We start from the raw sequence: 16,520 nt of genomic DNA on the forward strand, positions 1-16,520 counted from the left end.
CAATGAGGGAGTAAAGGGAGGGAGACCTTGCCTGATTCTTCCTCGAAGCCCCATGGCATCCAGCTCAGGGCCTGGTATGTGGAGGATGCTGTGTAAGTGAAGAGAACATAGGGGTGGGTGGCCCCTAACTCAGGCCTAGAGGTGCTGTCTAGCCCCAGGTATCAAACCAAAGCACGACGAGTGCCACAGAGAAGTAGGTTTCACTCTGTGAGGCAGAGGCATCCCCATGCGGGCTGGGCGGGGTGGGGTAGGACTGCACCTCACTGTCCACCCCCACTCTTCTTTGTGTTACACAGGATGCGCCCCAGGAACCTTTGGCTATGGGTGTCAGCAGCTGTGTGAGTGCATGAACAATGCCACCTGTGACCACGTCACCGGCACTTGTTATTGCAGCTCTGGGTTCAAAGGAATCAGGTGTGACCAAGGTAACACTCCGATGGCAGAGTCCTCAGGCAAGGGGCTGTGGAAAGGGCCCATGGAGGCAGCCTCTGGGGAGATTCCGACGGGGACAGCTGGATTCTATGAGGGCACTTGGTGACTTTATTCACGTTTGGGAGGGGAGCAGGAGCGGGCGGAGGTTCCAGGCGCCGGAGAGGCAGGTGGAGCAGGCAGCGGCAGTCGCGGCCTCCTGTGCGCCATGCAAGCTCAGGTAGCCACGAGCTAGTGCTGTGGAAAGGTCACCAGACCGTCTGAAGATCTGCTGAATTCTGGTTCTGCCAAGTCGCGAGGTGTCCTTGGGCAGGTCAGTTCTTTTTGCTGGGCCTGTTATTCCACATGAGAAGTGGAAAGAGTACATCGATCCTTGTCTTCTGCCACAGCACGAGGTTCTGGTGGAGCAAAGGAGCCCAAAGGGGCCCTAAGGGGCACAACCTTGGTTCCAAGTCTAGTCAGGAGACACCCCACAGGGCAGTTGTGAGGAAGGAGGTGAGACAGTGTGAGCACCTAATAAAAGGCTTTGTATGTATAAAACCCCTTTTTAAAGTGCTGCAAACAGGTAAGGGATTATATTGCTCATGGTGCTCAGAGATGGAGGACAAGAAAGGGCTCAGCCGACACACACAAAGAGGGGTTTTATGAGCAGTAATCGCGGGCACACGGCAACAGCACTCACAGCCTTCCCAGCCAGTCCGTCATATGGTGCTCACAGTCCCCTGAGGACTGTCCCCATGTTACAAATGAGCCAACTGAGGACTCTCTCAGTCACATCTAAGAAACACAGCTGGTACGCAGGGAGAGGGGCTGAGACCAGGTTTTCCCCGACTCCTGAGAAACTGACTGTACCAATTATTGGTTGTCTGATCTTGGGCAAGTTACCTAACCTTTCAGTGACTCGGTTTCTTTTGTGAAACAGAAAGAATTAGTCCTTATTTCATTGGGTTGCTGGGAATGTTAAATGAGTTAATATCCGTAACTCATTTTTGGAACAGAGTAAAATACTCAACACTTTGTTTCCTGTCCATGATCACATTTGTTCCTCAGGAGTCCCACAGGATGCCACCCACTCTAGGCAGTTACAGAAAACAGGCACGGTGAGGGTTGGGGTCCCAGAAATCAAAAAATAGGGCCAAGGCCAGAACCCAGGTCCCTAACGTCAGAGGAGCCTAGGTCCCGCAGAGGAGAGCTGAAGAGCACGCAGGCCACAGGCTCAGGCCCTCCCTCCCCCCACAGCTGCCCTCATGATGGAGGAGCTGAATCCCTACACCAAGATCAGCCCAGCGCTGGGGGCCGAGCGGCACTCGGTGGGTGCCGTCACGGGCATCATCCTCCTGTTGTTCCTCCTCGTGGTGCTGCTGGGCCTGTTTGCCTGGCGCCGGCGCCAGCAGAAAGAGAAAGGCCGTGACCTGGCTCCCCGCGTCTCCTACACACCTGCCATGAGGATGACCAGCACGGACTACTCCCTCTCAGGTAAGGGCTCTGCCCCCGGCCTCCCGCCTCCACACACACACACACAGCCCAGGAAGAGCCACACCATACCCTTGGGGACGCCCGAGTTCAGTGCTGAAGGTGGGCAGTCATGCTTGCAGGGTTGGCGGCTGGGGCCGGGCTCTCAGACTGCCCTAGAGATGCCGGTGGGTGCTGGGGGAGCAGGAGCCTACTTGGGAAAGGCAGATGGGATTCCATGGGGTGTCATTTCCTGGGCCCCCAGCACGGACTGCCCATGGTTAGGACCTCCTTCCATTTCCCCAGACCGTCCCATCCTTCAGTCGTAAGAGCACCTGATACTAAGCAGTGACTTTCCAAAACTGTCCAGGGGAACCTCTCCCCAGGCCAATGCCTGTGACACCTCAGGAAACTGGCCTGGGGGCCTGGTGTCCAGATCCTGTCCCAATTTTGCTTCCTCAGGTGAAGGTGTCAGAGTAACCCTCCCTTCCCAGTCCCCGGAGGTAGGAGGGCCCTATCAGCAGAGTGGGAGAGGGCACCAGCCTGCTCAGGGGAGGTCTGGCCAGGCCTGCTGGCCCCCAGTCCGTCCGCACAGGGTGGGAACTCCACACATTTTGTCTGGAAGGCTGAAGGGGGTGCGGGTGGGGCTACTGGGTCAGATCCTTACTCTCGTCCTTCCTCTCCCCTGAACCCTGGATGGCTGCCATAGAAATAAGGCAGGCTTTTTGCTTCATATTTAGTTCAACAGAAGAGGCCAAAATGCTCTGAAATTGAGCCCAGGAGGCTAGGCCTGTCTGGCTGAGCACAAGGATGACAGCTCACTCCAGCTGGCCCATAGCTCACGGCTGACCTGAGGCCTCCTACACCTCGTACTTAAAAAACCAACATCACATTAGCCCATTCCTGCTACACGTTGCCTACTGGGTGCCCAGCTCCATGCTGGGTGCTACAGGATAGACAGAGGCGGCCCAGATGCAGGCCTTACCTTCAGAGTCCCTGGCCTGAAATCCCTCACTCACCCCCATCCTGCGGTTTCAACCAACACACGCATCCTCTCATGAAAGCACAAGCCCACAGAAGTTTTAGGGACTTTCTTCTATGACAGTAATGAGCAATGGCCAGGCTTTCCCATGCCATTCCACTGGAATTCCCCAGCCCTGTCGAGAGGTCCTAGAATCCACAGAGCAGGGGGGCGGGACTGGGGCCTCACTCCTGGGATCTAACCTTGGGGGGAGGCAGGAGAGGGTCAGCACAGCCCTACGCAGTGACTCAGGGACATCTGAGGCTGTCAAAGCCACCACCCCTCATCCGTGCTCCAGCTGCTGGTGCCACCCTCCACACTGGCAAGACTAACGTGCATCCTGCGTGCTGCAGGGAGGGCCACCACGAGGGAAGGGGTGCATCAGCCTCCACAAATTTCTGTAGGGGCAAGGGACGCCGAGAGCCTGGGGGACCGGCTGTCTCCCTTAGCAGAGCGCTCTCAGGGCTGCCCAGCACAAGTGTTAGTACTGGGGCCTCTCTCCAGGGGCAGGCGTGTGATGGTATGTGGCACCTTGTTCTCTTCCCAGATTTGTCTCAAAGTAGCAGCTATGCCCAGTGCTTTTCCAATTCCAGCTACCACGCACTGGCGTGCGGGGGGCCTGCCACCAGCCAGGCCAGCACTCTGGACAGGAACAGCCCCACCAAGGTACCGGGCCCCTACCTCCCCAGTCCCGATCCACTGTCCTCTCATTCAGTCCTCACCTCTGCCCAGGAAGGGACTGTGCCCCCCACCCCCTGCCACCTGGAGAGTCCATGGGGAACCAACTGCCAGCACATTAAACACAGCTCTGTGGTCCATGGGACATGTAAACATTCTGTGAAGCATGTAACAGGGAGCCTGCAGGTTACATGGAGTCAACAGGCAACACGTGACCCACAGGCATCACACATAACCAACTCACAGCACCACTCAATAGAACACATATCCCCACCCCGTGTGTAACCAATTGGCACCAAGTCATGTGATCATATCATGTGTAGCCTTCCTGTGGTATAACCATGTATACCATGCAGCTGCTTTTGCCACATTAACACACATAATCAAAACACTATACCACGCACCGTCAATCACTGCAGTAGGTTACCAATACCATGCATGCAACCAGTACCTTATAGAGTAACCACTATTACTCAGGTAACCACCTGATGTCCTCGTACCTAGACATCCCACGTGTCATCAATACATACCCACAACCATTTGTTGTGATCAGAACCAACACAAGGGACATGGAACCCAAACATCAGCCACAGTCAGTGTTCTCGTTGAGAATGAGTCCTACTGACCTTCCCTCACAGCTTTGAGCACAACCCTGGGCTGACGGCAAGATGTCCTTTTACAGGCCCTCGGGCAAGGATGTCTCAGGACACACATGTAGTGAGCCCTGCTGGTGTGCCAGGACCCCTACTTAGCAGAGTGGGAGGTTCAGAAATGAGGAAGAACAGCCTCAGAGAACACACGGTCTGACAGGCTTACGCTGCGCAAACCTCCTGACACCCGCCTAAGCACATACACACGATAGCAGGACCACACTGCTGGCTTCCTGTGACGTCCATCCCAGGCCAGGAGCATGGACCAGCAGTTTTCAGATTCCAGGCCTCTGCCCCAGAGCTCAGGGAAACCCCTCTCCCTGTCTGCCCCACGGAAAATGTCCCTCAGCCACAGACCATGCCGGCTGCCACAGAACTGATGGCGATGCAGCGTGGACCCTCTAACAATGCCACAGACACTGTACAACTCCAAGGGCAACCGCTGTCACACCCAAAGGCCGCTCACCTCAGGTTTTCCAAATGGGAGTGCTGCATACGGGGCGCGCCGAGGCCTAGATGCAAGGGGTGTGCCGTCAGCCCCACACGGCCCTGTAGCTCTGACCCCTCTCCCTCCATATCTCCTCAGCTCAGATCCCCGTCCCCAGCTTCAGCTTTAGGCTTATCTGAGGAGCTGGAGGCTGAGGGACAGGAATCAAGTTTCCCAGTAGAGGGCTCTTGACTAACTAGAGCCACCTTATCAAAGCTCTAGCAGGTTAGAGACAAAGGGTGCCAGGGGAAAGAGACAGAGGTCCTTTGTGGCCATGTCATTCTTGGTCTCATTCTAGTAGGAAAGTGCCACCCACCCTTTCAGTAAAGTGCTGGAGTTACTGCAGAGCGGCCCACTTGGTCACTCTCTGGCCCACCTCACCCCAGGGGCCCGAATGGCTCTGTGAGGTCCCAGCCTCCCCAGCCTGGCAGATATAACAAAGGACACATGTGGCAAAGGTAGGCAGCTCTGATGGATCCAGGAGCTGAGACCTGAGTTGTAGACCCAGCTCTGCCACTGACTCCTTGTGTAACCAAAGCAGGACCCACAAGCAGGGCTCAGGTCCGCATCTGTGAAATGAGGATGACCGTCCGTGCCTCACAGGGCTGTGAGAAAGCAGGAGGCGGAAAGATTGCACCGGAAGGGCACCCGACCCTGGAGCTTTCCCTTGGTGGTCTAAAAAGGAGACACACTCAGCACAGGTCAAGTGGCAGAGGTGACAGTAATATTGCAGGCAGCCTCAGCGCCTCTGTGCGGGGGGCAGGTGAACCACTGCAGGGCCTACCCCGTCAGGAGCGGCTTGGCTCAGGCCAGTTCTTGGCCCATGAGAGGGCCTTCCCCCGCCCTCCTTTGCCCCAAGGCCTGGGAACCCCACAGCTTCAGCGGGGGTGTGTTTTGCTCCTGCTGGCATCAGCCACACCGTGGTGGCCTGTCATGGAACACCTAGCTCGCCCTTTCCCTCAACGACCTAGGACCCAGGTGGGTCAGGATCACCAGAGCTGGGCAGAGTGAAGGCTGGGCAGGGGCACCACGGGGGCACTAGGTATTAACTGGCTCTCCTCTCCAAACAGCTCAGTAACAAGTCCCTTGACAGAGACACAGCAGGCTGGACCCCTTACAGCTATGTGAACGTGTTAGGTCAGTAGTGGTGTGAGCGTGGTCCCCGCAATCACGTCCCACTCTGTTCTCCGCATTGAGAGGGCCATGTCACAGCTGTCATAGAGAGGGTTAGGAGATGAATCCTGAGCATGGTTTCCCCCAGGGAGAAGGGGTGTGGGGAGGAAACCCAAGTGTGTGTTTCAGATTCGTAAGCAAAGGAAGCCCATGGCCCTCTTCATTCCCTTGTTATGGGCTAGGGAGAGGGTGGCTGTGACTCGGGGCCAAGGGAGACAACCAGCACCCGGGGTATGGGAATTCCAGAGGAAGGCAAAAAGATGCACTCAACATCTAGAAAAGGAACCCCCGTCTGACCTAGGCCCTACTTGTGTACCCCTCACAGGGGTTTCTTCCCACTGCTCTGGCGGGCACCAGTGCCTGTAACGGGCAGGGGTGGGGGGTTGGGCGTAGGTGGTGTGGGGAAGCAAGGCCAATGGCTTCAGCTCCCGTAAATCCCCATGGCCCTGCTGGCCCCAGCCCCCTTGGATGCTACCTGTAGGGGCCCTAGTTCCTTTCAGTCTGCCCTACCCAGACCCTCTCACCCGCATCCCCTCCCCTGCCATACCAGGGCGCTGGGAATAATGGCTCCTCCCTGTCATTCCTCTCACTAGACTCCCATTTCCAGATCAGTGCCCTGGAAGCCAGGTACCCGCCCGAGGACTTCTACATTGAACTTAGACACCTCAGCCGCCCCGCTGAGCCACACTCACCAGGTTAGACCCCCAGCCCTACCCTCTATCCCCTGGGCCCCCAAGGCTCTCATACCAGTCCAGACCCAGCACCTGCCCTCCCTCCCATTCCTGCCCCTTGCTTAACTCACCCCTGCTGGTCCCAGAACTCTCCCTACTGAACGCCCCCTCCCTCCCAACATGATTAGTCTACAATCCTAATCCCTTATGGGATGAAGCCTGTCTGGCTCCCATCACCCCTTCTCCTCCCATTGTGGTCGGCAGATGTGGACAAACCATGACTGGTACTAGGTAAAGGGGTCACAACATAACTGTATTCCCTATAGTCCACAGAATACAACCCAAAACCACTGAGAAATAGCCAAAGGATGGCAACACCTTTGGGTTTCTTCGGGCCCCCTGGTGTGGACGGCAAACAGTTGGCCTCTGGCCCAAAAGCCCATGTCCCCCATCCCCACCAGTGGCCTAAACTAAGCTTTCCCAGGTCCTAGGGTAGGGCTGTCAAGTGGGGACCTGCAGAAGTTGGGACCAGATGTCAGCCCTCATCCTCTGTGCTCGGGTATTAGGTTCAAACTCAAGGGCCTGGACAAAATGCAAGAAGTCAGTCCAGCATTGGGAGATAGTGGGTAGAAGTTATCAGGCGGTATCACAGGAGTGTTACAAATGAACAGAGACTGTAGCCTCCTACAAGTGGCCCTTCTAGGGCAGGACCTTAGCACACTGGACAACCTAGGCCTGAGCTCAGGCTCTAGCTGGTTTCTAGAACTCCAGGGAAATAGCCCTAGAAATACTGCAGGTCTCTGGGTCCAGTAGTACTAAGAGTGAAGACTGTAAATTCATCTGGTTAAGCTGGCATGGGCTGCGAAGACCCTGGGCCTGTACCCAGGAGGCTGTGGGGCCCCCAGGTAGCGTCCAGGGCATTCAAGAAGCTCTCCAAGTACAACCCCCCGCCCCACACACATTCTCTGTCTCTCTCCCCCTTCCCCCCTCCCCCCCTGACCCTGTATCTCTTTCCACACTGGAGCATCCTCCGAGCTCAGCCTGGATTTCTCCCTGCTCTGAGATCTCCCTCTTCAACCAGTGTAGCCAGAGCAACCACACATCTACTGGCTTACACTCAAGCAGGCTGGTGGCCAATGCGAAGGAATACTTGGGGAGATCTAGCTGCAACTCCTCGCTAGAGTGGTCTCAGACGAGTCACTGCTCATCTCTGGGCCTCTCATTTCCTGTTATATGAAAAGGGGACAAGTTAACAGCCTAGCCTCTGTCCCTCAGTGAGGACAAAGGAAGCCCTTGTCTTATATAAAGTGTCGAACTAATGCGAGGGATATAGGCTGCTGCAGTAGTGTTTCTGGAGGGCACAGGTATCTATAAGCCATTAGAAGAGCAAACTTGAGAAAAATCTGAGACCTGGTTCTGCCGTATCCCTCACTCGAAGGCAGGCTGACAGGAGTAGATAGATGCCTATAAATTCAACTCAGGACCTCTGTGTGGAGGAGGTATGGGGAGATAGCCAAATAGCCATAGGTTGGTTTTCAGTATCAGAAACTTACGAGCTGTATGATTGCCTGGTATTGTGTTCTTGGTTAAAAGATGGAAGGAAAAAAAAAATGGCTTTGACTCTGAGCCAACATCATTATTGCCCCAAACTAAAAATGCCAGACAATTTCTTTTCTAGGACCAATAGCAGCAAATAACCTGAGCCTGGTCCCTGAAGCTGTATGTCCTGCCTATGGCGGGAGCTCAGGACAATTCACTGTGGGAGTCTAGGATAAACTGTGACAGCTAAAAGGGAAAAAAGAAATCCATGGGATTGAAAAACACTGGTAATACTTTTCAAAGACAGCTCTCAACTAGGTATAAATGATCCACCCCAAAGAATGAACTAAGAAAGCTGACTGTGGGTGGGGATGACTGTACGTGCTGTAATGATGATTAATCAAGAACCGCTGCCACCTGGCCACCTCCCTCTCTGGGCGCCCCCGCCCCCCGCCCCGTCAAGTTTCTGATCCAGGAGAGGAGAGGCAGGACCAGCGCTGAGAGGTAAGAAAGAGTCTTCAACCTCATCCTAAAATCCAGCAGAACTAGCATTTGGAATGTCACGCACATGTCCCAAGCTAAGAAATGGTTCTGATTCATTCCTTACCATGCACTTTCGGAGCCTGGAACTCCACCTATAGTGACTGCAGGTGGCATCAGAACTGCCTTTGATCACCTCCTGGAAAACATTCCCCTTAAGAGTGAAGGTTAAAGAGAAGGAATGCCGAAAATGCCAGGGGGCGCTGTGGCTCACCGTAAATGCTCAGGAGCCTTTTAAGAATTTCCTATATGGTCAAAAAGGTTTAGAATAGAGTAAACCCAGAATAATTTTCTTGCACTAAAGAACCATTTGTTTTCTGGGTAGGAGAGAAGGAGGAAAAGGCAAAAAAAAAAAAAAAAATGTGAAGCCAACGCATACAGTCCAAGTAAACCTCACTCACCCCCATACTTTTTTTTCCTTATACTCTTTCTGCAGGTGCTTGTGGAATGGATAGACGTCAAAACACATACATTATGGACAAAGGCTTCAAAGGTAGAGTATCCATTCCTGATGTCCCATTAGAAAGGGCTTAGTAAGATAGCGTACAGATCTGAAAAGGCCAGAAATTCTACCAGAGAGAAACTGCACCTCTTCCCCCCAAACCCCTCAAACGTTCAAAGACTACAGGACCTGGGACTGCTGGGTAGCTCTGCCCAGGAGGGGCAACCGTAATAATGATTTCATCTTTCGATTTCAGTTGCACCTGCTTAGCAAACGCTGTGGGTTTTTTGTAGATGCCAACTAAATGTCTTCAGAAATGTAGAACGTCATTATCCAGCCAATTAGTGCAAGTTAAATTGATTACAAAATCTGAAATAAAGTCAATCTACCTGCCCCAGAGGCCTCCTGTCATTTCACTGCTAAGGAACGCCACCCTGCACCTGCTGGCTTTCTGGGGCACAAGGAATGAAAATGATACCCTAATACTGTATGGTTCTCCACCCTCAAGAGATCTCTGCCCCCAAGAGCAGGGACGCCAGGACTTGCCCCAACCCATGGAAACTCTAAGTCAGATCATCCTTCTAGAAAGTCTACGGGTAAAGCCAAGATGAAAGGTCAGGTCCTACCCCTGGGCTCAGGCCCGAGGTCTAAATGACAGAACGTTTGAAATAGGCAGCTTTGGAACTGTGACACTCATTACTCTGTCACTTATTAACTGAGACCTTAGACTGTGAGCTCTCCAAGGCCTAGTTTTCTCATCTGCAAGTTTGGGATAATTATACCTGTCCTATTATTGAACAAGGCTGTCATGAGTATTCAATAAAAAGCATGGATAGGAAGTGCTTTTGCATATTGTAAAGGATTATACTAATGTAAATGGGCTGTCCTTTTGTCACTGAGGTCTATTTAAGACTCAACCCAAATGAGTAACAGATGACTGACAGCAGAGGTCCCAGTGGAAATCCTAACTCGAGCTGTGTGCCAGGATCACCTGGAAAGCTTGCTAAAACTTCCAGTGTTCACATCCCATCGCACCAAGATTCTCATGTAGTGTGGATCTAGAGTGGGGTCCTAGAATCTGCATTTGCACAGACTATCTCAGGGTATCCTTATATAGCTTATCACCCAACTAACATTTAGTCAACACTGGTTTAGACTGACCCAAATTTCCCAGATTACTGTTCTGGTCTTCCAGACTCAACCTTAGACACAGACACAGCCATTTGCTAACCAAGGAGAATTAGTCATCTATAGCCTTCGCGGGGTGACTGTTAGAAGTGGGGTAAGCTAGCGGTGGGTGGTGGTGGTGAGAATTGTGTTCTGAGCAAAAGAACAGGAAGGGCAAGCCTAATGCACGCTAGGATGCACGCTGCTCAAGAGAATGATCCGAGAACAGGAGGTCAACCCCTAGGCTCCCGGCCAGCGAAAGGACACGATTCCCTTGGGAGCACCATGCTGGCAATTTTCTGTGAGCTTTGACTTAAACATCCCAATGAGGGCAAGCACCATTACAGCAAGCAAGGCGTAATACAGGAAAGACAGCTCCGCTGCTTTAGCCTTGTGACCTGGGCCCTCAGTTTCTTTCTCAAAGAGGCATAAGGGTTGGGCAGAAATATTGTGAAGGGCCTTTCCAGCTCTGAGACTACGCATGACTCAGTTGTGAATGAGCTCCAACAGGCCCAGGTCCCTCAATAAATGAGCACACAACTTTCCTGTGCATTTCATTGTCTTGTGCATTGTGATTAGAGTAGCTCCTTTCAGACATGCAACCAAATGTAAAAACAAAAACAGAGTATGGTCTCTGCCTCAGCATCACTCATTCCTGTTGTGTGGGGTCATACACTCGTGAGCCTCTGAGTGCAGATTTTGTTCCACTACTCTGGCTACAGTCATCCTTCAGAGAGAAAAGAGGGCTGTGTAGGCAAATGTACCAGAGGTTACTGGGGACTGACACATCTGAACAAGAGAACTCAAAAAGAGGAAAATGGAATGTCACAATTCAAAACTTTACAGAAGTACTTATCAAAGACATGGAATAAAGCCACAATAACTGGCTGAACTCCCAAATAAACACTTAATAAACTAGTTTGTACCAGGAATGAAATTATTTCCTAAACCTACTAGCCAAACCGTTAAGAGTGCAGAGTCTTAAACGTTCTCTAAACTCAATGGGAAAGAGCCCTGGTCTGGAAGTTGAGACCTGGCAGTCCGAGTTCCTGCCGCGCTGTGTCGTGCTGGCGTGGTCACAGCGTTGCTTTCTGGGTCTAGGTTCATCCCTCTACTAGGAGGACAGGGTTGTGCAAACACCATCTCTGGATAAGAGATGACTAACAGCAGAACTTTCCAGTTTGACATCTTGAAAGTCATTAATTCAGTCAATACTCCCTCTCCCCTGTGACTGTTTACTGAAGACCTCCGCTCACTGTCATTCTGGAGGTCCTGTGAGACCACACACTGCTGTGCTAATCTCATTTCACCTTTGAAACACCTTTCATTTTCCCTTGCGCCTCTCACCCTCAGCACAATGATTCTGCAACAAACAACAAACTACCTCATGTTCAACTCCCTGTCTGTAGGGCGTTTCAAACTGCTGAAGATGCAATCTTCCCTAAGACTCTCACCTTTATGATCCTGAAATCCTGAATTCCACCATTGCTGCCACTTTCCCTACCTTATGCCCCTTGGTAATTTAACCAAGTCTCTTCTCGTACTTGGCTTGGGTTCCAAGACAGTTAGGAGCCCACTGACATTGAAAATCTTTTTTCAGATAATGTGGTTGTCCTTCTGAGATCATCCCTTTCCTCTCCCCATATCCTTGTTTTTCAGTCCAGAGAAAGATGCTAACTTAGGCCCAGGAAGAGAAAAGGTAGTGTGGCCTTCTGATAATAGCAGTCAGTGAAGATGGAATTGCAGTGCCTGGGTTTTTCCCAGCAGTATAGGATTGGTTTTAACTAGATAGTTTAACACAAAGCCCTGGTAAACTCAGATCCCACTCACAAGGTGGCCTTGGAAAGTCACTCCCCGCTCTGCATTTGCTGCTTCCTTTCATCAAATGAAGATGTTTACATTAGCTCATTTCAGAGGCCCCTTCTGCCTCCCATAGTACGCAGCTGCCTGTGATTTTTGGGAGGTAGGAACTAGATGAGAGCAAATACCAGGGCGTCGTAGGACTAAGCCTTTAGTACTGCTGCTAATTGCTAATTATAGGCCTTGGAGGAGTGACTCCCCAGACCTTGGGTAGCACGGGCTGGTGCTTCCTCTTTCTTTTGTATAATGCCCTCAAGTGGGGGGGGGGCGCGGGGCGGATAGGGTGGAGCTCTAAAAGGATGAGGAAGTACTTTAGAGCAGCTGGCTATTCTTCCCCTTATCCTGCCTGCCCACTGGGCAGGCAGGTAGGTAGATAAATCAGCTGGAGAAAAAAAGTAGCTTCCAGAAGTAGTTTCCTAGCTTGCCTAGCCTTCTAACATCCAGTTCCCAAATAGGAATCCAGATTATTATTCTGTAACTCAACACACTCCCCTACACATACACACACATTCCTCCATCCTTTGTCTTTACAGCTGGCCCCTTTATGGAAAATACAGCTACTCCCTGACACTAATCCCCTCCCCTACAACCCCAACTTCTTTTATCCATTTAGGTGCATCCCCTGCTGCGGAGCAAACAATTTATTCCCCCAAATTTGGAAGCAGCCCTGACTTTTCTGGTGGAAAGGAAAAGAAGGGCACTATTGCCTGCCTGAGGCTTTTGGGCATTGAGCCAGAGCTCCAAGGCTCTCCCACTGCCATAGCTGAATCAGTCATGGGATACCCACAAAAAGGCTTAGAGCTTGGCCGTGGGGCTTGGCCTCACAGATAAAAGGTGTCCTGTTGAAGGTAAGGTGAAGCTGTTACAGATATACTTTGCATTCAGAGATACCAGAGGAGCACTGAGGAGCACAAGGAAACTGATGGGAAGGGAAAAGCACCTTGACTGGTTATCAGAGAAAACAGGGCTGAGTCCTACCTACGTACTAATATTAAGCAAACTTTGAGTTTCAGTTTCCTCATTTCTCAAGTAGTAATATTAGTCCTTCCTGCCCAGCCTCCTTCACAGATGTAACAAGTTTCAAATGACTAACCTGAAATACTAGTTTTAAGTGCCACACAAATACAGCTATTCCTTAAGTTCTAGAAAATATACAACTGAAGCAGCTGCCAATCAAAGTAAAAGGATGTATCTGGGAGGGGAAAAGTGTTATTAGGACTTTTCTCAGGGGATAGCCCCTCTTCAAACAATTCCAGTCCTCAGCTTGCAAACAAGCCACTGAGTCACATTGCCTTAACTCCCTGGCTGGTAAGTTCACAACACCCAAAGTGGAACCAATGAGCCATGCTACCAGGGTTCCTGGACTTTGCCCCACTCCCTTGTTCAAAGAAACAAAGTACTCAGGAGAGGCAATATATGTGGCCCAGGACCTGCAGCCACCTTTCCCCACTGAGCCTCCCCAGCAGCTGGGCCAGTCCAGCCTCCCTTTAGACCTTGCTGGGACCGCTCATTCACTGTCTAGCAAGAATGTTTTCTCCTCCTTCTGTCTAGGGCTATATGCTAGAAAGAGGCCATAATCTAAGATGAAACCAAGCTAATATTTCTCTCTACTGTGGGTAAGCTGTGATGAAAAAGTCCTCTGAGCCTGGTTCTAAAGCTTGCTTTGCTACTGATTTGCAGTATGGCTGGGGAAGTCACCTCCCCATGCTAAGCCTCAATTTCCTCATAAGGGGGGGGGGGGAGATAATATTATTGCTCTACCTACACCACAGGGTGCTATGAACACTTGAAGGAACCAATGGGTCAATTTACTTTTGCACAAGATTGAGGAAATGTCACCTGCTGAAACAGACATCAGTAACTCTACACCAACAGAAAAGTGAATCCCCTCCTAACCACCTGTTAGGGGGAAAAAAATGATTTGTTAACACACACACACACACCCCTCAACTCCTTGCCATGTGGAGTGTTCTGTTCTGTTCTCACTGGACCAAGATACATCTATCTAGTCATCCTTTGAGTTACATTTTCATGTTTACTTTTTCACATTTCAATTTCACAAGTTGGGGGCTGAAAGCATAAATAGCAGCACAAATGTAACTTGTGGTAGTTCTGGAGAAAGATCCAAGAATAGCACCATCTGCTACCACTTGTTGAAACTTAAGAGCTGAAAGGCCACGTGATCACTCTCCACTATCAAGCCCCTCTGTCCCGCCACCGCCCTGGCTGGCAGAGCCCCAGGCAGATGAGGACCACCGTTGCCAGAGGACAGAGAGTAAGAGTAATAAAGTCCTGACTCACTTGGGACAATCTGCAAGAGGCAGCAGAGGTTGAAGGAAGGGCTCCCCTTTCCTAAGAAAACTTTCTTCCTCTAACAGAGCTAGTTACCTGGTTTCCTGTTTGGAAACTAGTTTGCATCTCTTCACCCTAACATACCCAGAAGTCTTAGGGATGATGCATGCCTGAGAGGTGGCAAGGGAGGAAGCACTAGTTCTACTAGTAACAGAAAGTTACTACTAAAATAACTTAACTTTCAGCACTCCCAAGAACTGAAGTAAATGACCCCAGAGGATACATTCATTGCAGACTTGTGAGAAAACAGGAACTTTCCAAAGGCTAACTTGAGACCCAGGCGCTTTTGACACCTCTCTCTTACACTTCTGTCTGCCCCACCTCTGACCACCAGCTTCTCAGAGAGCAGAGGGCAGCCAGTTTGCTGATGAAAGGACGCCGAACTGCTGACACCTGTGCCAGAACACACACACAATACACACTCTCCTCCTTCTAAAGCGAAGCTGCTTAATTATCAGAAAACATTCAGAAGAATGGTATTACAGGAAATGCACAGGCCAAGGAGTCCCGAGGCACAGATTCAAGTCTTGGCACTGCCACTTATGAACTGTGTGACCTTAGCCCATGTCACTGCATCTCTCTGGGCCTTCATCCTATACAATGCAAACTATCAACCAGCCTTGCAAAAGTCTGTAAAAAATATAATAAAAAATGTAAAAGTACATTACGAATATCTTGAGTTCATATCTTTCTGGTGCTATACCTGAGTACTAAAAACAAAAATCTTCCTGTCCCTCCAAAAACGTAAGTTTTTATTAGAAAAAGAATTCTGCCTACCTAGGAAAACACTCAACATATTTACTAAGTAAATCCTGGACTACTGCAGGCTTTTACAGGTCCAGGATCCCAAAAGTACATTAACTTGACTGCAGTCTGTCACTGGTATTTAAGTTAAGTTGTATGTCCTTGCCTGTCCTAAGAAATCTCTCTTGCCTTGCAGATTACATGAAAGAATCTGTGTGCAGTTCTAGCACTTGTTCCTTGAATAGCAGTGAAAACCCTTACGCCACAATTAAGGACCCACCCATCCTCACCTGCAAGCTTCCAGAAAACAGCTATGTAGAAATGAAGTCGCCTGTGCACAGGGGGTCTCCGTACACAGATGTGCCATCCTTGTCGACATCTAATAAAAATATATATGAAGTTGGTAGGTGTCTCAAATAAGTACCTTAGTGAAATCAGGGCAATAGTGCAGCATCTGAAGTAAAAAACAATCCCTCTCCACTCACCCTGTCTTGAAAACACGCCTTTTCTTTTGCTGCTTTCTAAGGAATCCAAGGTGCACTGCCCTACCCAGGACTGGCCTCCTCCCTCTCTTATGTAGGAAATCAAATTCTTGTGCCAACTCTGCTTTAAAAAAGAAAAAAGAAAAAAGGCAAACACCAGGACTGGTATGAAGCAGAAATACCGGGGGTAGGGAGTAGCACGCGTGCGCGCACACACACACAACTGGTTGACACAAATCCCAGTTGAAAAAAGAAACCAATCAGAACATTTATTAACTTTCTAGATCACCACATTCTACTTTCTCCCAGTTTAACCCATGTCCCTAAGCTTATTTGTAAGATCCCCTACTTCTGGGGTATTCTAAATCTCTTGGTTATGACCAGAGCCTGGGCTTCTGACAGCATGCTCACTGATGTTTTCCATCTCTTGAGCAAGCCGCAGCCCTAACCCTCATATTTATTACAGGTTTATAAATCCCTGGCTTCTCCCCTCACCCAGTTAAATAGAACTCTTCCCCCAAGAAAGCAAACAAAGCTAATCTGTTCTCTGAACTCATTTTTCACTATATTCCTTAGAGCCCACAGTCACTGTGGTCCAAGAAGGCCGAGGTCCTAACTCCAGCTATATCCAGAATCCATACGACCTACCTAGGAACAGCCACATTCCTGGTCATTATGACCTCCTCCCAGTAAGACAGAGCCCCGCCAATGAGCCCTCCCAGGACAAGCAGTCTTAAGAGGGATAAACTTCTCTCTTGCAATGTGCTCTGCTGAACATTCTCTGACTCTCTGAAAGAAGACAATCCCTTGACTTGAAATAATGGTACAGACTG

General features: G+C 50.5%; 1 protein-coding gene across 8 annotated transcripts in view; it reads left to right on the forward strand.

Moving 5' to 3' along the window:
* MEGF11 (multiple EGF like domains 11) overlaps window positions 1-16,520 on the forward strand; it is a 362,683-nt gene extending 346,163 nt beyond the window's left edge. For 2 of the 8 annotated variants that reach the window (XM_054565250.1, XM_054565251.1), the window contains 7 exons: window positions 297-425; window positions 1,669-1,905; window positions 3,450-3,568; window positions 6,498-6,585; window positions 9,077-9,133; window positions 15,402-15,608; window positions 16,264-16,520. In XM_054565250.1, coding sequence (XP_054421225.1) covers window positions 297-425; window positions 1,669-1,905; window positions 3,450-3,568; window positions 6,498-6,585; window positions 9,077-9,133; window positions 15,402-15,608; window positions 16,264-16,424 — 998 coding nt within the window. In that variant the 3' untranslated portion in view covers window positions 16,425-16,520. Of the gene's footprint in view, window positions 1-296; window positions 426-1,668; window positions 1,906-3,449; window positions 3,569-6,483; window positions 6,586-9,076; window positions 9,176-15,401; window positions 15,609-16,263 lie in introns of those variants that run through there. The other 6 variants (XM_054565254.1, XM_054565252.1, XM_054565256.1 and 3 more) reach the window with 6 other exon arrangements.

Source organism: Pteronotus mesoamericanus, unplaced genomic scaffold (assembly GCF_021234165.1).
Source record: "Pteronotus mesoamericanus isolate MK-2021 breed Mesoamerican mustached bat unplaced genomic scaffold, CSHL_Meso_final contig_164, whole genome shotgun sequence".
Classification (NCBI taxonomy): Eukaryota; Metazoa; Chordata; class Mammalia; order Chiroptera; family Mormoopidae; genus Pteronotus; species Pteronotus mesoamericanus.